At 45.4% G+C, this 26,769-nt stretch overlaps 1 protein-coding gene across 1 annotated transcript; it reads left to right on the forward strand.

The window, feature by feature from the left end:
- Positions 1-1,955: 1,955 nt before the first annotated feature.
- On the forward strand, positions 1,956-25,167 carry LOC139318733 (vomeronasal type-2 receptor 26-like). The gene is made up of 5 exons (XM_070946312.1): positions 1,956-2,170; positions 2,555-2,846; positions 16,783-16,909; positions 17,389-18,275; positions 25,015-25,167. The coding sequence occupies exons 1-5, from the start codon at positions 1,956-1,958 to the stop codon at positions 25,165-25,167; spliced, it is 1,674 nt and encodes a 557-aa protein (XP_070802413.1).
- The last annotated feature ends 1,602 nt before the right edge of the window (positions 25,168-26,769 follow it).

A 26,769-nucleotide genomic window follows, 5' to 3' on the forward strand; every position in this document is an offset into this window, starting at 1 on the left:
TTTTAACTGCCAGTGGGGGTGTGAACTGATTGGGTGGGAGCTTGGCTGTGTTCTGATTGGGTGGAGGCTTGGCTGTGCTCTGATTGGATGGGGGCTTGGCTGTGCTCTGATTGGATGGGAGTGTGTTCTCTTTAGGTGGGGGCTTGGTTGTGCTCGGGTTAGTCTGAGTTGCAGGGGGATTTGAGCTGGTGAGCTGCGTTGCTGTTGTTTGGCTTTGCGTTTGTGGTCGTGCCACATCTTCATGGTGGGTGTCAGTTTGTTCATGTATGGATTGGGGGGGGGGGTTAAAGTGGCTAATGATGCAGTTGTGGTCTGGCTTCTGGCTTCACACCTGGAGCCAAGACTGGAGGCCACCAGATCCAGAAAGATCCCAGATGCTCTGCATGCTGAGATCCCCCATTCTGAGTGGTGATCTGAGGGATCAACTGCTCTCTGTCCTGCAGAGTCTCAACTGTTTTCCCCTTCCATGGATCCCCCTGGATTCTCCATCTCTTCTCCCTGCTTTATTATATATCTTATATAATTCTTTCTTGATTTACTGATAAAACCTCCTTTGCAGAAAGTGTTCAGCAGAACAGCTATCTGGGATTTCAGTTTGGGGTTCTTTCCTCCCTTCACTCCCTTCACTCAGTCCCCCCCCCCGTTCTTCCTTCTAGGTCAAGGTGTACATATCAATGTCCCCCTTCCAATAAGAAACAAAACCTCTGAACAACCAGCCCAGGTAAACCAGGAACTCAATTGCTCCTTCAAAACACTTGGAGGTCTTTTTGGGAGGTTCACAAAAAGCCTCAGAGATGCGAATGTCACAGAGGTCCCACCCCACCAAGTACATCCATACAAGTAGAGGAAGGGCCACCAGTTCTTCCAAACAATTTTCTAGGTGGATGTGGCAAAACAAGCAAGCTCACATCATTCACCACACTTTGGCACCTCCATGATCTTACCTTCAGATTTCACCATTTATTTAATAAAATAATGAACTTCAAAATGGAAAGGAGTTGAGTGTCTTACATGAACATGGAAGGATAACAGATAGATTGGCATAGAAAAAAATGTCCATCCACTCTATAACTTTCTCACTGTTTACTCAATTGTATCGTTCATAGGTTGTCACTTTCCTGCCTCTTAGTCATCTCTCATCCAAAAATGTATATTGCTAGAAACAATGGGAAATGTAATTTCATTTCAGACACAAACAATTTTTAAAATTAGCTCCAATGTATGATTCATGTATGTAGATCTAATATGAGAAATTCTCAAACAAGGCCAACACTTACCATTAGGTAGGATTTGATACTTCCTTGGAGTTCAAACACAGGCAAAACTAGAGTTAAGTGACATCAACCTGGAATGTTACTAAACTCCATAGCTCTGGGTGAACTTCTTCAGCAGACTCTGGAGACCATGTTGAAGGACAGGAGAAGTCAATTCCCTTGTTATTGAACTATCTTCCTCCAACATCACTTTCTGGACATGTCCTGACAGGAACAGTCAGTCCCTACAGAACAGGGCCACAGGGTGGTTTCTGTGTTTTGTTTTTTTACTGATACGTGTTTTATTCCCCCAGCTAACATTCCTCACTAGGATCCGCAAAGAAGTTCAGGTTACCCAGTGGAAAAGATGCCTCTCCTTGTAATAATCACCATCTCAGTCTTCGAGAGTTCTCCTGCTCCTTCTCCAGTGACTACCTTCTATGTAAACATCAGACTGAAGCAACATGGAAGAGATCCTTCATCAGAAAAGGATAAATATCTTAGCTCACATTCTGTGTGGCAGAAGTTTTCAGACAGGCAGAAGCTGTGCTCTTGAATGTTGTTTTCTTTCTTTTCCAGGTAAAGCTTGGATGGTTTCCAGGTAAAGCCACTTCCATCTTGTGAGAATGGTTTGAATTCTTCTAACTCATCTTATTGTTTTTCTTAAGAATTGGAAAGGGAATCGATTCAGCCCCAAGGAGTATGGAACTCCTTCTACTTCTGATGCTGCTGGTGTCCCAGCTGGTCCCTGGAAGTCTTAGAATGAAATGCCCGCTGAGTTTGGAGCACCAGGATGGAAAACAGCCATGGAGCTTTTACAGGCCAGGAGACCATCTCATTACTATGATCACCACTGTTACCGAAATATCGCACATAATATTCCCTTTCAGCAGTGTGCCTCCTACTCAGTCTCATTCGTAAGTCATTCAGAGTGATGGAGTTAAATTCCCTCCATTTGCAATTCTAGCACTCTCCTTTTCTTCTTATTTCATTTACTATTATTAAGTGAATATTAAAGGACCTATCTAATTTTCTGAATGATTTTGATTTCCATGGCTTCTCTCTTTGCCTTATTTTGTGGAAAGGATTAAAATGCAAAGATGGGGCTGAAAAAAGTGAAGGAAGTTCAGAATATTTTCCTCTCCATGTACAACCATAGATTCATAATTTGTCTACTGACCTAACTGATCCTTTGTTTTGGATCAATGTTGTCTGAAGCCTTAGTAGGATTGTGGAGACAAAGAGGAAAGAATTTGTTGTTGCTGTTGATGATAATAATATGGTCATTTTTTTTTTTACAGGAAGCTTTCTTTTGGTTTTTCAAAAACCCTGCGCTTTATTTTTGCCATTCAACTGGTCCATAAGAATCCCCAGCTTCTCCACAATCTCACACTTGGCTACAATATCCATGACAACTATTTGAGCACACTTGGCACTTCAGAGGCCTTGCTGGACCTGCTCTCCACTGGAGAAGCCAATGTTCCCAATTACAGCTGTGGACAGAAGGACAACATTTTGGTTGTTCTTGATGGAGCTGACAGAGACATCTCCATCCAACTTTCTACGTTACTAGGCACCTACAAAGTCCCACAGGTTTGTGTGTGGTTTTTCTCTATCTGGTAAAGTGAATGGTGGGTGATGGTGGGTGAGCAATGGATCCAACCATATCTTCTCCAAGAAATTCAAGAGCTGCTTTCCACCATATTAGCAAATATGTCAACTATTTTTGTATTCTATTATGTTAGTATTCAAATTCATCATAAAAGGCCTGAAGAGCAATAAGGTCCCTAGAGAGGACTTTTTATCATCTATTCAACTATTAAAAAAATATCCCCAGTTGTGGGGCATTTTATTGGCATATTTCATTCCAAATATAAACATAACCTGCCATTTCCAATTGGATTGAAATTGGCAATAGTCTCTCTCTCTCCCTCCCTCCCTCCCTCTCCCTCTCCCTCCCCCCCTCGCTCTCTCGTTATGATCTCTGCAAGACATCATAGCCATAGGTGCCTATTTGATGATGAGCCAACAGAGCAAGGGACACCTTTCCTGACCATAGGATATTTTTCACTGAGACTTGATATTGCTTCCCACATCATCAAAAAAGGGTACAAGTGAATTTACTGCTTAAACTTAAAAAAAAAATAATAGCCATCCAACTGTCTTTCCATTTATGAAAGTATATAATACCTCTAAACCATTATATTGAGCTGCCCTCAGAGCTGAATTGGGAATTTATATGATGTGTCTATTGTTTAAAATCAGGGTATAAAATTATTAGTGTACAATTAAGCCACGGAGTCTTGACAAGTCCCAAAATTGTCTGTGTTTGAACTGCAAACTTTCAGTTAAAGATCTGTTGGATTGTACAACTGAGAAATTATATTAAGAGCTGTGTTCTCCCTTTCTCTTTTACAATTGGAGAACACATCCATTATTAAAACGTCAACTGTCTAAGAAAGAGAGAGATCAATATCTTGGAATGTACATTACACAAACAAATTATTGGGATAGATATATTAAAACCACATATTTTCTGGATGGCCAGAAGTGAAAACATACATATAAAATGGCCCCTTATTTGAGCCAAACAGTTCAGTTGAGATCTAAATATGTGGATCTGATTGTGGAAAAATGTAGTGGTGATACAGAAAAGATTTACATTCTTTATTCTGATTCTTTTTTACTTAATTTATTCTTGCATTCTGCTTTTATATACAGACATATTAATGTTCTGTGTTCTACATTATGCATTTTGCTATGGTTTAATAAATAAATAAATAAATAAATAAATAAATAAATAAATAAATAAATAAATAAATAACTTTATTGTCATTGTACGTGTACACACAGTATACCCATACAACGAAATTCACTTAACACCCAAAGACCAGGTCCAACACACATAACAATCCCCAATCACACTCCCACCCACCATAATTCTCCACCCCTAAACCACCTAAACATCCACACAAGAGACCAAGTAATAGTCAACAATAAATTATTCTGATATGTTCATGAGAACCAAATTGTATTTCTTAAACTCTAGTTCTTGATCGGACTCCAAATGTTACCCAGCGTTTTCATTGCTTTTTCAGATCAGTGTTGAACCTGTTTCAGAGACTCTGAGTGATAAAAGTCGATTCCCCTTTTTCCACCAGATGCTCCCCAAAGAAGGAGTCCAGTACCCAGCAATTGTCCAGCTCCTCCTCCATTTCAGATGGACCCTGATTGGCCTCTTTGCTTCAGACACAGAGAATGGAGAGAATTTCATGAGGATTTTTACTCCTATGCTTGTCAGGAATGGAATTTGTGTGGTTATATCACAACAATTCTCAACAACTGGATATACAGCAGCCCTCAGGGTTGCCCTCTCTAAGTGGAGACAAGTCAATATCTTTGTTCACTTCATACAATATATTTCCCCTTTTGACAGAATTCTTCCTTTTCATTTAACACTTATGCATTTGCCAGGACCTATTTAAGGGAAAATCTGGATCTTTACAGTCTTGGGTCATTTGACAATTTCAAGGCACAGACTTCTCAAATATGTCCACAGCATTTGGACCTTTGTTTTTCAGGAGAAATACAGGCAAAAATATTATCCCTTTGAACCCTATTTATTTTTGGAACCCCAAGTTGAAGATCATTATTTCTGCTGTTCTCTTTCAAAGCATGTCTTTTCTGTCAAAGGCCGCAGAAGATGCACCCAAAAAGCCCCACTGGAGACCCAAAAGAAAAGGAACAGGATCTGGACCCCAAATTCCCCCTATTTGTATAGTTTCCTTAACACTCTGTCCCAGGCCTTGAATGCTGCATATTCCTCCAGATCAAGGAGGAGAAACAAGGAGGGCGAAAAAGTTTTGGGGATTCCAAGGCTGCAGCCATGGCAGGTAGTAACTTCTCTCCTCCCCTGCCCACCCCTTGTAACTGAAGTCTTTTCTTTTTATGCTTGTTCACTAATAGTAAACAGTCATTATGCCTCTGCATAATATCTTTTAGTTACTGGAAGAGGGCTGTATCCTCCCTTCTCCAACCTAGAGATTGTGTCAGTTGGAAAATGGGCTCCCAGACTCCTCCTGATCTTCTGCTTGTTGTCTTTCCTCAAGGCTAAGAGCAGCTCCTTTGATCTCTTCCTTGGCTTCACTGTCCTTCCCTGAGTTGATGTAGATTTTATGCAAATTCTCCTCCAACCTTGGTGCCTGCAAGGGGACCTGGTCCTTGAGTTGTGATCTCCCAAAACCAGGATACTCACTTCCTGAGATTCTTATGGGTGCATTGTGGTGACGTGTGTACATAGTGTATACATTTCCTTGTATACAACAAATTTAATACTAATTTCTTATCATTATTATTAGAATTCAATGTAAATTTCCAACAGATTATTTTCCTAAAGTTTCTTGTCAAAGTTTATCCCTTATCCTTCCAGAGAATTTCCCAGCCAAGGGAACCAGCATTGTCTGAGGAGATTTCTGTGGTCATGTGGCCACCATGACTATGCCCACCCAAGTGGTACCTATTTCTCTACTTGCATTTCAAACGGCTAGGCAGTAAATTAGCTACTCCCACCAATTTACTATAACCAGTGACCAGTATACACATATGATAATATCAAAAAAATACAAATGAAATCTTAATGAGATTGGGTATAATAAAAGTGCATTCCTTGCAGTACAACAAGAAGATTTAAGGGTTAGGGCTAGTTAAAAGTTATACAAAGACATGTAATAAATAGTGCGTAAATTAATAATCTAATTTTGATAACAGCTTGGTCTTGAAATATCTAATATATCAGTTGGGTAAACCCTGATTTTCTGGCTCTATAGATGTTAGTGCAGCATTTGACACAGAGAGCAGAGAAATATGATGGAGGAAATTGATTTCCCTTAAAAGGGAGCTCAGCCTGTTGGCCCTGATCCAAGCCCTTCTTTGAGAGGGAGGTTTGAGCTCTATGGAGCCACGAGGAGAAGGATCGATACTTACCAAGTGGGAAGGGAAAGATGCATATTTGATAGAAACCTTAATGATAGATCCACATTGGAGTGGCCATCCATCTGTTCTTATTTATTTATTTATTTGTTTGTGTGGAAATTGGGATCGTAGAAAACACCCAGGAGCATAGAAGAGTCCAAAGGCAGATGCATGAATAAATGTGATAAATGTATTTATTCATATAACAAAACATATTAACTATATACAAAGGCTGTCTTAATATCCATTAGGGTAGGGGGCACACAGCGTGTGTGACTACCCCTATCAAAGATCATGTCTCATGGAGAACAAACGTAAAAGAGAGAGCATGGTGGAAAGGTTAGAGGGGGTTTTATACTCAGTGTAAGCCCCTCCTCTCCACATAGGGGTGGGGGCACTTCCTGCCTCCACTAGTGTCTGTATGATATATGTGCCAATGGCTTGCAAATACTTGACAGTTCCCCTCCTTGCGAGCCAATGGCATGCAAACATACAAATGCAATGCATAACAGATTTTACCCTGTGAGACATAACTTTTTACACAGATCTTTGTGCCTATCTGCTGGTAGAGGTTTTGTGAAAATATCAGCTGTTTGATATTTGGTCTGACAATGTGATAAAGATATAAACCCCATCCCTACTAGTTGCCTAACATTTTGATAGCGGATATCGATATGTCTGGACCTTTTTCCCACCGCATAGGCTTTGGCAATGCCTATGGCCCCGGTGTTGTCTTCTATAATTTGGATGGGCAAAGTCGGTGGTGTCCAGATGCTAGAAATTAAGGCATCAAACCATATCAGATCATTCCCTGCCTCTGATAAGCATGCATATTCGGCCTCAGCGGTGGAGCACAAAACAAATTTCTGTTGCCCCACATGCCAATGGATGGGTGCCTCATTTAATAGTACCAAGAAGCCCGAAGTACTCCTACGTGTCTTGGTATCTCCGGCCCAGTCCGCATCTGCGAAGCATTTTAATTGGGCCTTGTCTCTATTCTCAGGTTCCAAGCGAAGCACGTAATCTGCTGTGGTCTTGAGATACCTTAATAGCTTTTTAATGGCTAACCAGTGGAACTGGGTAGGATGTTCCACTTGTCTAGATAGCAGGTTTACGGCCAGGGCAATATCTGGACGGCTCCAGTTACTTATATATAGTAATGAGCCAATCACTGACCTAAATAGAGTATTATTTTGGAACTCTGGGCTATCCTTGTGTGCCAATCCATAATAGTCGGTCTGCATTGGGATAGCCGTTGGCTTGCTATCTTCCATTTTACATTTCACCAAGAGTTCCTCTATCTTTTCCTTTTGTGAGAGAGCAAAACCTTTTGGTGTAGTGATGATTTGTACGCCTAGGTACTTGTCCACATATCCTAAAGACTTTAGAGTGAACTTTTTTTGTAGGGTCCTGGCAAATATAATACTTCCCCCCTTGTCAGGCCCTATATATGAAAGATCATCGACATACACTAGGACTTTCTCCAGCCCCCCTTTGGTATCCCTTGTGAAGGTACATTTATCAGCTGGAGATGGATGGAAACCCAGTGATTTGAGAGTTTTAGTCAGGCATTTGTACCACAGTCGGCCTGATTGTTTGAGGCCATACAAACTTTTCTTCAGAAGCCAGGTGTGGCCTTCCTGCCGTTGAAATCCGGGGGCACCTCTGACGTAAATTTCTTGTTTTAGATGTGCGTGTAAATAAGCAGTTTGCACATCAAATTGAAAAATGTGTTCCCCATGTGCTGCTGCGGTGACCAAAGCAGCCCTCACACTTTCCGCTCTCACGGTGGGGGAGTATGTTTCATCAAAGTCCTGCAAGTAGCGCTGTGCGTAGCCTTGTGCTACCAGCCGGGCCTTATAGAGGAGTTTGTTGTTGGGCATTGGCTTGACCTTGTAGACCCAACGGGTGCCAATTGCTTTCCTCTTTTTGGGGACTTCCATGGGGATGAAGACTTTCAATTTTTTGAGACTGTCCATTTCCCGCTCCATTGCCACCCTCCACCTGCGCTGTTCTTCCTCGGGAAGCTGGAGGACATCTGAGTACGTCTTAGGGGCCATGGTAACGCTGTTGACTGAGGCAACACAGCCGATGTCCAACCTTTTGGGTGGCACCCCTTTATTGGAGCGTTTTGACCGTCTGGGAAATTGCCACTCACCATCATCATTGTCATCCGGAGCATCGGTGTCAGAATTGGAGCTGCCGGAAGTATCTTTCCAATCAAAATGGGGCGGGCCTCTGTCCCAGGCGCTGCGAAGATATGGTCGTTTAGGTGAGGCAGGAGGTGTGAAGTCACCCAGGGATTCCTTGTCTGAATCGTCAGAGTCAGGTAGGGATTCATCACCATCTGGATCTTCGCTGGTCAGTTGCTTGGAGTTTGTTGGTTCATCCTCTTCAGGTGGTGCTGCTTGTTCAGTGTCGCTTCTAATAGGGGAATAACCGGGTTCATTGGAATGAATTTTTGACCAATTTGACCCCTCCTCAAAGGAAGCTGATCTAGAGACAATGACAAGGTTATTTTTGTCTACAAACCTAGAGGCCTTGCTGCCGGTTGCATAACCTATAAATCTGAGCCTCCTTGATGCCTTGCCCCCCTTTCTTCTGAGGTGCTTGGGAATATGGACCCAGGCATAGGAACCAAAAATTCTCAGGTGTGAGAGGCTAGGTTTCCTTCCATGGACCAGGAAGTATGGGGTTTGGTTAATGGCACTACTCCACGTCCTGTTGACTAGATAATTAGCCATTTTGACCGCTTCTGCCCAAAAAACTTGGCTCATGTCAGCATCTGCAAGTAGGCAGTTCATGACATTCTGCAGCACTCCATTTCTCCTTTCTGAAATACCATTCTCGGACGGAGTTCGAGGGGATGATTTAAAATGGAGGATACCTCTCTCCTTCATCCACTTTTCAAAAATCTTGGATGTAAACTCAGTCCCCCTATCACTCTGCACCTGAGCGATGCACACATTGTGTTGCGTTTGGATCTGGTTGTAAAGATATTTGAAGTTGGTAAAGACTTCAGTTTTGTCCTTTAAAATAAATACATGGCCATAACGAGAGTAATCATCTACTACTGTTAAAAAATAACGCCCCCTACCAAGGGAGGGTCTAAAAGGACCAACCAAATCCATGTGTACCAGCTGATAAGGGTACCTTGCACGACGGGAAGAGACCTTAGGTATAGCAGCAGTTTTAGATTTTGCTGCCTTACAGATGGCACATTCCAAATAGGTATTACAATTCTTTATCTTAAGCCCATCAGAAAAATCTTGCATTTTCTTAATAACCGGGAAGCTGGCATGGCCAAGCCTGCGGTGTAATATATGAGCACAATCCAAATGTAAAGGTTTACCCATGCATACTTTGTCAACCTTATGTATCTTACCATTACAAGCCTTGGTCTGTTCAGTAATGAGAGTAGGCACTGGATTAAAGGTCACCTTAGAGTTCCTCAGGGTTGGCTGAGGAGTTGTGACCTTAATGGGCTCAGCCTTAATGGCTTTGGATGTCCTAGGAGCTGGTTTAAAAGCTTCATTGGTTTTAGGTCCAGGGTCCTTGAGTTTCGACAACCTGGGGGCTGGCACAGAAGCTTTCTGCTCTATCTGGGTGTTAGCTCCCTGAGCCCTCTTGTTAGGTTTCTTGTGCCTTTTGACCTGTGCTTTTGGGGAAAAATAAGGCAAATTGTTGATTTTTACAATATCGCCAACAACACCCCCATTTTCGAAAACATAACCTCCACCCTTCTCAAAAACCAGTTTTACATTTTTATCCTCAGTCAATTTTAAGATGCTTAAAAGGTTGTTCTTGATTGAGGGAACATACAGTGCCCCTGTGACATCTCCTATACCAGGCACATTGATCACGCCTTCCCCAGTTACCTCTGCCTTGTCCCCAGTGGCAACTTTTACTGAGGACTTGAGTGGGTGTAAAACCTTAAATTGTTGGTTTGTGTTGGCTATATGCGTTGATGCACCTGAATCAAGAAGCCACAGCCCCTCAGCATCCTTTATCTGGGAGGTGTGATTGTCACTAGTGACACTACAGAATTGGTATCCTTTATGACCACCTCCCCCTCTTCCACGGCCTCTTTTATTTTTACTGTGCTTAAGTCCAGCCGTGTTGGCCCTAGAGCGAGGGCACTCCCTTTTAAAGTGACCTTGTATGCCACAGTCAAAGCAGGTGGGAAGGGTATTAATCCTTTCACTTGTGTCCTGGCGCCTCCTCTGAGGCCTAGGCCTGTGATATGCCTCCTTCATTTCTTGTTGTTCCTCATCTCTGCGTCTTAAATCTTCCTCAATAAAGCGGCCAGAAAAGTATTCTATATTTCTTTGTTCCCTAGAAACCCCTTCTAGAGAAATAATAAAGGGACTCCAGGATTTGTCTAGGGAGTTCAACATCACACTAATTAAAGTGGATTCAGAAACAGGCTCCCCCCTCTGTATAAGCTCATCCCTCATGGCTTTAAGCGTTGCCAAATGTTCCCCCATTTTGACACCAGGTCTGAGTTTGTAGTTGTGGAACATTCTTGACAATCTGCTGGTTGCAGCCATATTGTCACTATGGAACAAATTATATAGGGCAGTCCAAACTTCCTGAGCTGTGAGGCCATCTGAAAGACTGGCATACAGAGCTGTGTCTATAGAACTTAACAGGGTTGTGTAAGCTCTTTTGTGCAGGAACTCAATTTCAGGGCTCCAAGGTAAAGGGGGTGGTCTTTTGATCATGTCCAGAGTATTTTCTCTTAAGAGAATTATCTGAATCTCTTTACACCATTTTTTAAAATTCTGACCACTTAAATGTAATTTTTCAAAATTATTTGGCAAAGTTACAAAATTATTGCCATTAAACTGCATGGGGAGTTGTTCAAATGGCTGAAAAGATCCTGATGTGAATGGCATTGGGATCCCTAAGCCTGGGATCGATTGCTTAGGTCTGGCTCCTTTTTGTAGTCCTTCTGTAGTTTGAAGCAACTGGGCACGTGCAGGAAATGGAGCATGCTCCAAAGCCTTTTCTTGTTGGAGCTCCGATCTCCCTCTCTGAGCTCTGAAGTCAGGTCTGGCTGGAGCCTCAGAATAGGGCCGGACATCATCGATGTGGCGGGGAAGCCTTGGAGGAGTGGGAAGAAGGCCTGGAGATCTTTCTGGAGACTGGAGGCCCATCAGATGAGGTCCATGGGCTGGGTAGGCCTGGAAATGTCTCTGGATCTCCTCTTCTCCATCAGAGGAGCAGGATTGCAGCTCCGGATCATCCCAGCAGGGCCAGAAAGGTGCGGAGGCCTCAGCCTGGGCCTCCCTGGAGCATTCAGTGAATGGTGAGCGCCTCTGCAGTGGGGGGTGGGAGGCTGCAGGTCCATCTGGGTTCCTCCGGGGGTGGGAGGTTGGATTTGGGGCCCTCCTTGAGTGGGCAGCTGGGTCTGGGACCTCGGGGGGGCCAGTGGGTGGTTGCTCCATAAGTTGCAGGGCAGCGACCAGGGCCTCTATGGCCTCTTTGATGTTTGCCATGGCAGGCGGGGCCTGGCAAGGGCCTTGTGGGCTCGGAGTGGTCCTCTGGGCCGCTGGAAGGCTGAACTGACTGGCTGGCGTTGTAGGCCTGGGCTGTGGAGCTGGGGATGGCCTGGCTTGTGGTTCTGGCAAAGTCCCCAGGGGAGCAGCCATCTTGGAGGAAGTTGCCTCTGGAAGTGGCCTGGCGGCCATTTTGTTTGGCGGGAAACTGGGTGGGGGGGCAGTCTCTCTGGCGGCAGGCGCCATCTTGGAGAGATCAGGCAGGGGAGTCCTTACCGGGATGGCAGGCATCTCTGGTGCTGCCTCCTCAGGCCTCTCTCTGGCTGCTGCCCTTGTCTTCAGGAGGGAGGCGAGCGCTGCTCTGCACTCCTCTTCTGACATCTCAGCCACTTGCCTGTCCAGGCTTTCATCTGGTCCTTCTGCCCCCTCTTCGTCAGTGCTGAAGAAGCCTTCTCCAGCATCGCTTGGCTCGGCCCCTGGGATCTCTTGCTGCATCTGGGTGGCCTCTGGCTGCCAGGGTGTAGCAGGATGGAAACCCCCTTCAATGTTTTCCATCGTTGATTCAGACTGGGGCTGCTGTGAAGTTCTCCTCCGTTGAAGGCCTCTGGTCACAACAGGGGAGCTTCTCTCACAGGTTATTTTGGAGGGCATCTTGCCTTTTCAACAGCTCCTGGAGTGGAGTTCTGCTACCATTCCCTCTGCTACCATTCTGTGGAAATTGGGATCGTAGAAAACACCCAGGAGCATAGAAGAGTCCAAAGGCAGATGCATGAATAAATGTGATAAATGTATTTATTCATATAACAAAACATATTAACTATATACAAAGGCTGTCTTAATATCCATTAGGGTAGGGGGCACACAGCGTGTGTGACTACCCCTATCAAAGATCATGTCTCATGGAGAACAAACGTAAAAGAGAGAGCATGGTGGAAAGGTTAGAGGGGGTTTTATACTCAGTGTAAGCCCCTCCTCTCCACATAGGGGTGGGGGCACTTCCTGCCTCCACTAGTGTCTGTATGATATATGTGCCAATGGCTTGCAAATACTTGACAGTTTGTTTGTTTGTTTGTTTGTTAAATTTATATACCGCCCTTCTCCCAAAGGACTCAGGGCGGTGAACAGCCAAAGGTAAAAACACAAAATACAAAATTTAAAAGCAATTTAAAATAGATTAAATAATTTGGCCCAATGGTTTAAATACCCCATTAAAATTCAGATGAAAATTAAACAATTTCAAAAATTTAAAAATTTATGTGAGATACCTTAGCTTGTCAAGTCCAGATTGCTAAATATCAGTTACTTTTCTACTGGATTTTATTTATGCACCTCTCTCTATTGAGAAATGATACTTTTTCTGGAAGCTGGGAATTTTTAAAAAGTGATCTAAGTAGCTTTGTCCAAGAGTTGGAATAAATCATGTTTCACAAAATCATGATTCTTCGCTTCTATCTGCTGGTATTAATGAATATATTGAAGAACAGATGATCAAGGAATAATTGTTATTCATATCTCCAGTTCTATGTGGAATATTGAAAATTACAATTTTTACAATACAAGTACAATTTTTAAGATAGGTTGCTAATCATTATTTCATGAAGATGTTTGTTAACACTTTGATAAAATCAAGTTATATCAAAAGCATTCACACAATCTATTAACGAAGGATAATGGTATGTGGGAGTGACCTTGGGAGAAATGCTGACTAGAAATGATAAGAGGGAGGAGAGCCTTCAGCTGCATAAGGAGCAGAGAAAGAAACTCAGAAAGGATCCTCGCTAACTTCAGGCTGTAGAAATTCTTGGTGGAAGATTTGTGCTTTCAGGCTTGAAAGATTCAGTTAGTGTAGCCTTACAATAAATTAGAATTAGTTCCTCTGATCTTGTTTCCCATCTGTTTATCTGGGAGAAGATTAGCCTGGAAACTTTTAGACAAATCCATTCTTACTAGTAATCAAACAGTTGTTTTCAAGGAGTTGTTAAATAATATTTTCAGCTTTCAAAGCCATATTAGGCCGGAATATCTTTACCAGTATTCAATACAATTTATTGAAGTAAATTTGTGCTTTGAAGACACTCCTATTCCAGCAGGCCGGCCTGGCCTAATTTTTCCCCCTTCTTTTAAATTTTTAAACTCAAATTTTAATTCGTTTTAAATTATTGGGAGTTTTCAATTGTCTCGGGCAAAAATTATTTAATTGGGTTTTAATCATGTTTTAACTTTTGTATCTATGTGTTTTATTTCGTGCCTGTTCACCGCCCTGAATCCTTCGGGAGTAGGGCGGTATACAAATTTAATAAAATGAAAATAAAAATGAAATAAAATGAAATTGTGTTGTGATAGCCTTACAATGTTCTATTTAAGTGACAAATTTTGTCAATTTTGTTTTATTAATATATGATTGACAAATTTTCCTAAATCTTTGGGGTTTTTTTGCTTTTGAAGAGAGTGGTAACTCTTGTTCTCCCAACTAAGAATACTCACAACTCAGTTAATAGTAGAAGAAAGATTCAAACATGAAAAGACCACATGAGATAAAAAAACCAAAATTTCTGTTTTTAACATTTCTGGGTTTTCCATTTTAGTTTCATCCCTTTCTGGCAAAGAATGAGTTTTGCAATCTTTCCACCTTGATTTTGTACTTGGACCAAAATGGAGAGGTAGCAGCGGATCTGAAGATCAGGACCTGGAGGGTTCTCCCCAAGCTGGATCACATTTATCAGCACCCGGGGAGTTTGGAAAGAGGGAGACTTGTCATCCACCAAGATGCTCCTTCATGGCTAAAGGTGGGTGAAATATTGACACCTTTTCTCTCTTTTCCAAAGCCATTTCTAGTGTAATAAGCCCGGTCACCATAGTGGATGATCTTCACTGAGAATTGAATGTGGGGAAGGATAGTTTCATAGACTGCTTGGGAAGCGTCAGTGGTAATGAAGAGACTGTCCTTCAGTTGCTATACCATGGAACAATGTTGCATATGTAAGCTGATTCACGCAACCTGGGATCTGGGGTGACATAGATGATAGCCCTTTTGAGTCCCTTCTGCAGTTATTATCTCTATAAAACTTGGGAGAGAGGCCATCAAGTGCTGGGGATTGTGGTGCTGACAGCCTCAGGATTGCTTCTTCGTCCTGAAATTTTCTTTGTTCTGTCCTCACTACACGTTAGCCCGTGTGCAGCTTGACATGCAGTTAAACCCACCTATCCTCCAATAAAACAGTCCGTGTGTGTAATCTGGATGCTTTATTGAAAGTACAGGATATGGTGAAACTGGGGAAAATAGGGATACATACCATGAGAACCAAATACAAGATAGATAGTATTGAGTTACTGCTAAGCATAACAATTAATAAAGACAAGCAATTTAAATCTCACCAGTGATACTGTGGATACATGGATGACCATGTGCCACAGATTAAGATAGATTCTTCTTTGTGCTTCTGCCTTCTCCAAATGCTTAAGGAAATGGAGTCTGGCTTCCCAGCATGCACTTGGTTTGAGAATGCGGGCTGATGGGTAAATGGGTGCAGTCAGCTTCAAACAAGATACTTGGTATTTGTCTCTCCGGCTACTCACCGGCTACTCACCACCACCTTGAAAGGGGCCGCACCACCGCCTTGAAAGAGGCGGTGGTGAGGCCCCTTCTCAAGAAGCCATCCCTGGACCCGGCTGTATTAGCAAATTACCGTCCAGTCTCCAACCTTCGCTTTGTGGCAAAGGTTGTCGAGAGCCACTGGGTGAGATCATCTGTGGTTTTGGGGTAAGAGTCCATCAGTACGCTGATGACACCCAGCTGTACATCTCCACCCCAAACCACCCCAATGATGCCCTTGATGTGATGTCCTGCTGCCTGGAGGCTGTGTGGGTCTGGATGGGGAGAAATAGGCTCAAGCTCAACCCTTCCAAGACTGAGTGGCTGTGGCTTCCGGCGTCCCGGTATAGTCAGCTGGTGCTATCACTGACTATTGGGGGTGAATCTTTGCCCCCCACAGAGAGGGCTCGCAATCTGGGTGTCCTCCTGGACTCACGGCTGTTTTTAGAAGAGCATATGACGGCCGTAGCCAGGGGGGCTTTTTATCAGGTTTGCCTGATCCGCCAGTTGCGTCCCTTTCTGGACCGGGAAGCCTTGTGCACGGTCACTCACACCCTCGTCACCTCCCATCTGGACTATTGTAATGCTCTCTACATGGGGCTCCCCTTAAAGAGCACTCGGAGGCTCCAACTGGTCCAGAATGCGGCCGCGTGGGTGGTTGTTGGCGCACCTCATTACGCCCATGTAACACCTCTCCTGCGCGAGCTGCACTGGCTCCCAGTGGTCTTAAAGGGTCCGATTCAAGGTGTTGGTCACCACCTTTAAAGCGCTCCATGGCATAGGACCAGGATATTTACGGGACCGCCTTCTGCCACCAATAGCCTCCCACCGACCAGTCCACTCCCACAGAGAGGGACTCCTCAGGGTACCGTTGGCCAAGTTATGTCGGCTGGCGATACCAAGGAGGAGAGCCTTCTCTGTCGGAGCTCCTGCCCTTTGGAATGAATTGCCCCCAGATATTCATAACATCTCTGACCTCCGGGTGTTTCGCTGTGCCCTCAAGACCCTACTTTTCCAACAGGCTGGGCTGTCCAACTGAATGATTTTAAATTGGGTTTTAATATTGGGTTTTAAAATTTGGCCAAAACTATTTAATGATTTTAATTAATTTTAACTATGATATTGTATATTTATGTTTTTAATTTTGGCTGTACACCGCCCCGAGTCCTTCGGGAGAAGGGCGGTATATAATAATATTATTATTATTATTATTATTATTATTATTATTATTATTATTATTATTATTATTATTATTATTATTATTATTATTATTATTATTATTATTATGGGGCTAGAAAGCAACAACAGTATATAAAGATTATATGCTGGGGCACAACATTCATGTTCAAATTTTGCATTTACTTACGACCAGAGGCTGCTTATCTGATATCCATTTCTCCCCCCATTATCCATGGATGGTGAATCCTAATGCACTTGCTTTGGTGTTCCTATTTTTCCTGCTCAGTCCCTGCCTCAGTCCAAATGTGTGGAAAGTTGTCATCCTGGATTTGCCAAGAGGGCTCGAGAAGGAGAGCCAGTTTGCTGCTACGACTGCGTTCCTTGTCCGGAGGGGACCATCTCCACTCAGGAAGGTGGGTGATACCAGAAGAAAAGAAGGTCTGGTGAAAATGGATTTATCCACAACATTTTCATTAATGTACATGTTGAAAGACATATTGAAGCTCAATTCTCTTCTTGTTTATTTTCAAAATGCCCCATTTCTTACCTAAAAGGAAGACTAACGAAAAGACCTTGAAGGAGAGGCTAGGAAGAGATAGGAAAGTAAGTCAGATTGAGCAAGCTTTACCATCACCAGGGAAAATCATTCTTCTACTTCTTACTTTGGATATGTTCTTCCATGTTTAGTTTTCTAGGAACATCTGAATTTTTTGAAAATTTAGCAATTTCATACATTTATCTATATATTTACTAATTATATTCTTTTTTCCCCCTGTGAATTTGTTTAGGAATACTTCTTGGAAAATGCTGCTGGTATCAGTTTTTATCCTAAGAATGTGTGTAAGATAAAAGGATAGAATGTTAAAGAAATATTGCTTTTTGATTTTCTCAGATACAGAAAAGTGCACCAAGTGTCCAGATGATCAATATCCAAATGAGGACAGAGACCAATGTATCCCCAAAATCATAACCTTCCTGTCTTTTGAAGAACATCTGGGTATCACCCTGGTCTCTTTTGCCCTCCTCTTCTTCCTAACCACGGATCTTGTTTTAATCATCTTCATGAAATACCGAAAAACTCCCATTGTCAAAGCCAACAACCGGGACCTCTCCTATATCCTCCTAGTCTCCCTCCTGCTTTGCTTCTTGTCTTCTTCCCTCTTCATTGGTCAACCAAGGAAAGCCACCTGCCTTCTCCGACAGACGGTCTTCAGCATCATCTTCTCAGTTGCCGTTTCTTCTCTCTTGGCCAAAACCATCACGGTGGTGCTGGCCTTCCTGGCCACAAAACCAGGAAACCGAGTGAAGAGATGGTTGGGGAAGAGTTTGGCCAACTCCATCATCCTTTCTTGTTCAGCTGTCCAAATGATCATATGCTCCATTTGGCTGGGAGTTTCTCCCCCCTTCCCTGACTCTGACCTCCACTCCCAGCCTGGAGAGATCATCCTGCAATGCAACGAAGGGGCCATTGTCATGTTCTACGTCACCCTCAGCTACATGGGCTTCCTGGCTGCCATCTGCTTCACGGTGGCTTTCCTGGCCAGGAACCTGCCTGGGGCCTTCAACGAAGCCAAGCTGATCACCTTCAGCATGCTGGTCTTCTGCAGTGTCTGGGTGACTTTTGTGCCCACCTACCTGAGCACCAAAGGGAAATCCATGGTGGCTGTGCAGGTCTTCTCCATTCTGGCCTCCAGTGCTGGTCTGCTGGGCTGCATCTTCATCCCCAAGTGCTACATTATCCTTCTGAGGCCGGACCTCAACACAAAGGAGCAGCTCACAGCCAGAACAATTGTAAAAACATGAGATATAACACCATTATGATATTGGAAGAATTGTTAAAGTTTCTTTTATTTGAAAGGAGATATTCTTTACATTTAGATAGTATGTAGCAGTCAAAGAAAATTTACTTGTTTCAGAATGGGAAATGGTTGAACAACTGTACTTCCTGTAACTCCTTCTCTTTCATCCCAATAAATCTAGCTAAACAGAACTCTATGAACGTCATTTACAGGAATTTAATATTCAGCAACTACCAATGAACGTAATGTCTTTTAAGTAATCCTTTGAGCAATTATTCCTACTGACAGCATCTATAAGTATCTCTGTGTGAGAGAGTGAGCAGGAAAAGAAGTAAGATGGAGGCTGTGGGAAGGAAGCTCCAGCCATGGTGTATGATTATCTCCATGGGGACCATTGTCCCTCCCATCAAACCAGCTGGTTGGGGGCCTCCAGATCCTCCCCTGGAGAGACAAATATTCATTGCTATTATATGGTTCCTTCTTGATGTGCTGAATGAAATCCATTGTACAGAAAGTGTTGATCACAACAGCTGTCTAGGATTTCAGTTTGGGGTTGTTGTTTAGGTATGTACCTTTAAGAAATTCCCACCTTATTTTGTTCCTTTCTCATTCAGAGAATTAAAATGGCAACATTATTAATATTCCGGTCATTTAATTTTTGCACTCTACAATGTCTACCTAAAGCATTTTCTCTGCTCCTCTTCCAAGCTTGTCTTGTCTGGGAAGGGCTGGAGGAGATGTCCAGAGAAAGGGGACCTGGAGGCTCTCCCCAGGAGGAGGTTGAAGGGATCCTGTCTAAAGGCAGCCGCATCATTGACCGAAAGGTCTGGATTTTGGAAAGAGGGTTAAATGCTGCATATTCATCCAGGTGTAAGAAGGTGGGGTTAAGGGTGGGAACATCTAGGTTTCTAGGAACCTGAATCCATGGAAGGTATTCTGCTCTCCAAACACAAAGATTGCTGATTAATTAGCAATGAATTTGAGGTTTCAGAATGGCTTCTGATTGCAAATGAATCTCTTTGTGAATCCCATTTTAAGCAGATAAAAAAAGCTTTGATGGATCAGACCAAGATTCATAGCGAGCATTTTCACACACCCAGTCAATAAGTACTAAGGCAGTACTCGAACTCAGGGTATCCTTGGGGGAGAGTGGGGGAGGTTTCCAAAGAAACACAGCCAGCTTTCTTGCTTAAAATGGGACTAGAATGTATCCCCTGGTGATTGGTCCAAAGTCACCCAACCTGCAATGACTTCTAAGTCAGAACTAGAACTGAGAGCCTCCTGGATAATGACCCCAAACTCACCCAGCTGTCTTTCCTGCCTAAGCTAGGACTAGAACTCCCAGTCCCCTGATGATTGGCCCCGGGTCACCCATATAGCTTTTATTTTGAAGGTGGGATTAAACTCCAGCACAAAATCCCTCAGCTGGCTTTGATTCCTGCACCCTCCCCAGGCACTCCTTGCCTCCCTTTCCCCACTCCAGCACAAAAGTTTCCTTCTGCACCTCCTGGCTCCGCCCTTGCCTCGCCCAAACAGACAGCTGTCACTCAAGCCCCTGTCCTGTCCCGCTCCCTTGTGCCACGCCCAGGTCAGGCAGTGCCACCCCCGGCAGACAGGCTTCCCCCTCCTCCCACTGCCTTGGCCCTGCAGATGCCCTCCTCAGGGCTGGTTGGAGTGCAGTGAGCGAGAGAGGAGCCAGAGCGCCTGGAGGGCCTTCCTCCCAGCCAGGCTGGGGGAATCAAGGCCACAGCCGGCTCTGCACTGCTTCCCGCCTGGGCCGAGTAGGGGCTCAGTCACCCAAAGGCTGCGGGCGCCCTAGCCGAGAAGAGCCGCAGGGGAGTCCAGGAGGCAGGCAGGGTGAGCAGCCTGTCCTGGGAGCTGCGGGGGGAAGCACCTGCAGGAGAGAAGCGAGTTGCCCCAGGGCTTAAGCCGACTATAGTCTCCCCCAACTGTAGACTGCAACATCTGGAGAAAGGGAGGTTTCCTCTGCCTTGCGAGCAAGTATAAACGATAAACCCTGGCCCAGGGCCAACTTAAGAGCACTATGGGCCCCTGGTGTACTGGGGCCCCTACAAGAACTACTCACAGGAATAAAAATGTAAATGATAAAATTAAATTATTGATAAAATCAATAACATCAAACATTTATTTGCATGTTAGTATTAATAAAAAACACAGTAAAATGTCATAAATGTTGCTGTATTTATATGATGCAAGGTGCATTGAAGGGTTAACGTACAGATTAGAATGGGGCCCCTATGCTCGTGGGGCCCACGGGCAAGTGCCCATCAGGCCCATGCATTAAGACAGCCCTCCAGACCCAGGTGGGCCAAAATTTGCCTTTTCTCTGGGTTCAGGTGGGCCCGGTTCCTCCCCTTCCAGACCTTCACCACCTCCAGTTCCTTTGGGAGCTCAGGAATAGCCTTGCCTCACTGACCAGGGACCCTCGCCGCTCCTTCTTAGTACCAGCAGTAGATGAAACCATCGGGTGTGGTCATTTGGGAGAACGCGGTTAGCACAGAATCGTGTGATCCTGGTTTCATAGTATCAGGGAAATGTCAAAAAGGAGCAGGAAGACCCCGACCCCTCATATGTTCCCCACGGAGTCCTCCATTGCCCTGCCTGGTCGGTCAGCCAATGCCATCCAGGCAATCCCTCAGTGCCCGGAGGCTGTGAGGGCCTGGAGGGAGAGGAAGCAGCCCCGCATCGCTTGGAAGGCCAGGAACAGTCCTTGTGGGACCCCCTCTCTCTGAGGGTCCCTGTCCGTCTCCCCAAACCAGAGGGGCTGGGTGCCTCCTGGTCCTCTCCTGCCAATATTGTCATCCGGGGAGATCCAGCTGCCCCTCCCCCTTTTCCACAGCAGTCCCGCCTCTCCCTCCATTATTTAGAGATCTTTTTCTAGGCCTTTTACGGAGTTGCTTGCAGTTTGATGAGATTATTAAGAGAAAGCACATTTTCCTACTTGCAAATTGTGGAAAATTGAGAAAATTTGGGGGTGGGAAGGGGCAATTGAGTGGGGGCGGAGTGTGGCATATCCTCTACGGGTGAGAGGTTGAAGGGGCACCTGCAGGTGAAGGTTGCATCCAATGGCTCTTCTCCAAAGAGGGGCGAGGGTTTTTGGCAGTGTGGGGCCATGATTGCAAGGCCGGCAGGGTCGCGTGTTGTTGGCCGTGGCTGGTTCCGGCTACCTCCGGGTGCAAGGGAGCTGGGCAGACGAGGGGCTGGAGTGACAGCTGTATGTTTGGCAAGGCAAGAGGGGAGCAAGGAGGTACAGCTGCCTGAACTGTCTCAGGGGCTAAGCAGGGATGCTGAGGGATGGGTGACCAGTGCTCGCTGCGGAAAAGCCAGCCAGCAGGGAAAGCTGTTTCCCCCCAAAGAAAAGTAGGCCCTCTCCTTCGCTTACCCACAACCCTTCTCAAAATCCCAGCTCCTCCTTTCCTTTCACTCTGCCCCCACAGTTCCCAAACTCTGACAGCTCCGAGGCCTCTTGCCACACCCTGCTAGTTTAGTTAGAATGCTGCGTCGCCCTTCCCACAAGCCCAAGGGTTCAGCCCCACAGAGGCTCCCTCTGCTGCCCTCGCAGCCAAAGGACTCTGCAGCCCCGGAGAGGCTCCAGTTCCCCCCTCGCTCGTTGGACTCCAACCCCCCTGTTTGCGGACTCAGCCAGCCAAGCTGAAGAGCGAGAAGGAATCTGGGAATGTGCAGACCTGCTCTTTGTGGTGGCCTTTCAGCTCCACCATCACAGGAGGCTCTTTCTGCCATCTGTCCATCTTCTCAAACCAGTTGTCCCATCCCGCTAGATCCCTTTTTCTTCAACTGTGCCAAGGACTTCAATCTTCCCAGGGCTGATGGATGCTCCTAGGGATTTTACGTTGGTTGCTGAGGTAGATTACTTGGCTGGGTTTAAGTGGCTTAACTGAAAAGTCTTAGCCTGACCTACCAAAAACTCTTTAGGAGGGACTCCATATAAGCTGTCTTTGCTTCTGGGTATTTATTCATTTCTCTCTCTCCCTCCCTTCCTCCCATCTTTCCCCCAATGCTGTTTTCCTCCCTGATCAGCTGCCACAAAGCGTCTGCAGTATATTTGTGACGCCCTCACAAATAGCCATCATGGAAAGACCGTCTGCACATGCCCAGATTCCTTCTGGCTCTTCAGCTCTGCTTGGCTGCGTCTGCAAATGGGGTGGCTGAAGTCCAAAGGGAGCTAGAACCGGAGCCTCTCTGGCACTGCGTAGTCCTTTGGCGGGGGCGGCAGAGAGGGCCTCGGTGGGGCTGACCCCTTTGGCTAATGAGGTGGAAGAGTGCCCCCTGTGGGAAGGGCGAGGCAGTGATCTGGCTACAATAGCGGGGGGCAGCAAGAGGCCTTGGAGCTGTCCTAGCGGGCGAGGTTTTGAGCCGTTGGGCAGAGCAAAGGGAAAGGAGGAGCTGGAATTTTGAGAAGGGGGGAGCAAATGCAGGGAGTCCCACTTTTCTTTGGGGAAAAGAGGCAGGAAAAGGCTCCCCTGCTGATGGCCAGCTGGCTTTTCTGCAATGCTTGCCCTGGTGGCCCATCCAGGTGGAACCCTCTGCATCCCTGCTTAGCACCAGAGACGCTCCGGGAGAATCACGAATCTTTGGCCGCTTGAATTTGCTTCTCTTGCAGCTCCTCTGCTGCCTTTCTTGGGTGCTTTGCCCACTCCTCACCCGCTGATCCCCCTTTCCCTCCCTTTCCCTCCCTGGCTTTAAGCCCCCTCCTCCTCCATAGCTCTCCTTCACCCACACACAACACGCACCCACAAAAACAACACCCCACAACCAACCTCCCACCAGTGGTGAAATCTAAAATTTGTTACTACCGGTTCTGTGGGTGTGGCTTGGTGGGGGGGATAATGTGACTGGGTGGGCATGGCCAATTTTTTTTTAACTTTTAAAACCATTTTTTCTACAATCTCTTCAGTGAAGAGGTTGTAAAAAATGCTTTCAAATGGCTCTGACGATCCCAGCTGAGTTGCCCGTGGGCGTGGCTTGGTGGTGGTGGGGCAATGTAACTGGGTGGGCATGGCCAACTTTTTTTTTTTTTTACTTTTCAAATCATTTTTTCTAATGCTTTGAAAAGCCTCTGCCGATCAGGCAACTCAGCTGGGATCGTCAGAGAGGCTTTTTAAAAAATACCTCTCTGATGATCCCAGCTGAGCCGCACAATCATCAGAGGCTTTTTTTTTAACTTTTAAAAGCATTTTTTCGTCGGAAGAGGTTGTAGAAAAAATGTTTTGAAAAGTTAAAAAAAAAGTTGGCCATGCCCACCCAGTCACATTACCCTCCCTCCACCAAGCCACGCCCACAGAACCGGTAGTAACAAATTTTACATTTCACTCCTGCCACAGGATATTAGTATTGTATTATCAGTTTAAACCAAGGTGTATTTAGCAAGTAAGAGGCTCAGTGGCTTAAAGATGATGAATCTGTTTGGGCAGTTCGAGTTCTACCACTGCATGGCGGGGTGAGCTCCCGTCACTTACCTCAGCTTCTGCCCACCTAGCAGTTCGAAAGCATGTGGCAACACTAGTAGATAAATAGGTACCACTTTGTTGGGAAATGTGGTGGTGTGTTCTGTCCCCGTCTCACACACGCACACCAGCAGATGGTGATTTCATGCAGATGGTGGGGCCCCTGCCAGTGTTGGACTTGCTCAGATGTGACACCCAACTGTGAGGCGACATTGGTGGTGAGAGAAGCCCGGATGATGACACAGGACACCTCTTGCCTTTCTGGTGCAGAGCTGGTTCACACCCTGTGGTGAACCATGGAGAAACTCATGAGCACAAACTAAACAGACTAGCTGAAGGGATTTTAGAACAAGGGATGAAATGCACTTGTTTGGAAAACAAATCCGTTACTGCCCAAATGACTGTGCACTCCCCACTCTCTGGCAGGTCTACAATAAAATCTATGGATATCTCTTTCCAAGGAGCATTTGGCCTTGCCACACTCTGAAGTAAACCAGGTGGCTTCCCCGGAGGTCTCTTAGCTGAGGCACACACCGGACAGCTAGCTACATATGCCTCTATGTCCTTTTTGAGTGCAGGCCACCAGAATTGTCTTTTAACGAGATGTAGAGTTTTAACAAATCCAAAGTGTCCTGCTGCCTTGGCGTCATGAGCGTGCTGCAACACCATTACTCTTAAACTGGCAGGAACATATAATTTGGCCCCAATCCAAGCTAGTCCATCACAGAGTGTACGTTCATTCGAGTGGGTTGGAAACCACTCGTCAGTCTTTAGAGCTTCTTGTAGTTTCTGAAGCAAATCGCCTGAGAGGGCTGGATCGGCCCTTGTCTGTGCTCTGGTAATTACTGGCGCTGCTAGTTGTGTCATAGGTATGATAGGCCAAACCACTTCCTCCTTGGTATTGAGGCAATCTGGAAAGTGCATCCGCCATGAAGTTCTTTCCACCAGGAAGGTAGCGTAAAGTGAAATTAAAATGGTTGAAGTGTTGAGCCCAGGGAGCTTGCTTTGGTGACAGCTTACATGAGTTTTTATGGTCAGTCCAAACTTCAAAAGTTAAAAGTTTTTTAGTTCAAAAGTTTGCTTAACTCCGTCAAGAAATTGTCTCCATGTTAACAATGGCCATTGCACTGCAAAAGCTTCCTTCTGCCATATGGCCCATCTCCTTTCGGTCTCTGACAATTTGCGGGATGTATAGGCACAGGGTTGTAATTTCCCTTCTGCATTCTTCTGCAGAAGTACTGCTCCTACTGCCATGTCGCTCACGTCAGCCTGTACTACAAAAGGCTCTTCCATGTCCGGATGTTTGAGGACTGGTTCAGCAGCAAACAACCATTTCAACTTTTCGAATGCCGCCTGACAGTCCATAGTCCATTCAAGGGCTCGTGAGGGCTTTGGTCTCACTTCACCTTTTGTTTTCAGAAGATGTGTTATTGGCAGCGCGATTTTGGTGAACGAGGGGATAAACTGTCTATAGAAGTTAGCAAATCCGAGGAAACTTTGTAGTTGTTTGCGGGTGCGTGGCGCGGCCCATTCCAAAACTGCCCGAACTTTTTCAGGTCCATCTCTATTCCCTCATGCGATATGCGATATCCAAGATAGTCAATTTTGCTTTGGTGGAACTCACATTTAGAGAGTTTGGCATATAGTTCAGCAGCCCTGAGTTTTTTCAGGACAGTTCGCACCAATTTCACATGGTTGTCCATGCTCTCAGAGTAGATAAGAATGTCATCCAAGTAAACCAGCACCCCCTTATACAGGTGCTCGTGCAGTACTTCGTTAATCAATTGCATGAGCACAGCAGGGGCTCCTTGTAGTCCAAAAGGGAGCACTCGAAACTGGAAACATCCCAGCGGGCAGTTAAACGTGGTTTTCCATTCATCCCCCTCCTTAATTCTCACTCACTCTCATACTCTCTTATGAGAGTATGCCTCTCATAAGTCCAGTTTGGTGAAAATTTTCCCCTTTCCTAAATGTGCTAGCATGTCCTTCATGAGCGGCAGGGGGTAAACGTTTTCCACGCAAATAGCGTTGATATTCCTATAATCAACTACCAAACGAAAGGAGCCATCTTTCTTTTCTCGGAACATTACAGGCGCCGACACCCTTGGTCTGGCTGGTTGGATAAAACCCCATTCTAGGCTTTTATCAATGAAGTTTTGCAATTCTCCTAGTTCTTGAGGGGTCATGGGGTAGATCCTTGGCTTAGGGAGCTTCACCCCAGGGAGTATTTCAATGGTACAGTCCGTAGCTCGGGGGGGGGGAGTAGCACATCCGAGGCCCTTTCACTAAAAACTTCTCGGAGATCCCAATACTCCTTTGGAATCTTTTCCTCCCCTTCGATGTGGCCTATTGCCACTTCCGCCATTTCGTGTTCTACTCCGTCCTCCAGGGGGTTTTCTTCCCTCTCTAGTCTCAGTTTTCTGGTGCGAATGCGCAAAGCCCACGTTTTCCAGTTAACACGTGGGTTCCATCTACGGAGCCAGGGCAGTCCAAGTATGAGGGGTTGTTCCATGCCAGGGGCCACAATAAACCTGACGGTCTCTACATGATCCCCCAATTGCATTTTTAATGGGTTTGGTCACAAAGCTGGCTGGGCCCCCTCCTGCAATCGATCCGTCCAACTGACAGAATGCAATAGGCCTTGTTGACGTTTTTAGCCTCAGGCACATTTTCTCCACCACTTTTGGGCTGATTATGCACCTGGTGCACCCAGAGTCTAATAGGGCTAACATCTGCGCATGTGCCCCTGTGGATGGCACCCTTAGTTCTATGGGGTTGAGCATGGGGCCCTCAGTGTGACTCACCAGATCACTGGAGTCAGAGTCAGAGTCCGTCCCGCTGTCGTCCATGGTGGTCGGAGTTCCCAACTCACCCTGGTTTTGTGGAGCAAACTCAACGACTTCTCCTTTCAGGGCGGTTTTGCAAGCATTTGCGGGTGCTTTGTCAGCTTTCTTTGGTCCTGAGCTGGTAGATTTTGGCACTGGCTTG

The sequence above is a fragment of the Pituophis catenifer genome, unplaced genomic scaffold (genome assembly GCF_029215685.1).
Source record: "Pituophis catenifer annectens isolate HBS135680 unplaced genomic scaffold, rPitCat1.0.hap2 SCAF_6, whole genome shotgun sequence".
NCBI classification, from domain to species: domain Eukaryota; kingdom Metazoa; phylum Chordata; class Lepidosauria; order Squamata; family Colubridae; genus Pituophis; species Pituophis catenifer.

What these genes read in the sequence shown, in the direction of transcription:
- LOC139318733 (XM_070946312.1), top strand. Translation starts at nt 1,956, where the DNA reads ATGGAACTCCTTCTACTTCTGATGCTGCTGGTGTCCCAGCTGGTCCCT. An exon ending in CCTCCTACTCAGTCTCATTC is followed by an intron (nt 2,171 to 2,554) that starts GTAAGTCATTCA and finishes TTTTTTTTACAG; the next exon opens with GAAGCTTTCTTTTGGTTTTT. An exon ending in ACACAAAGGAGCAGCTCACA is followed by an intron (nt 18,276 to 25,014) that starts GCCAGAACAATT and finishes ATTCTTCTGCAG; the next exon opens with AAGTACTGCTCCTACTGCCA.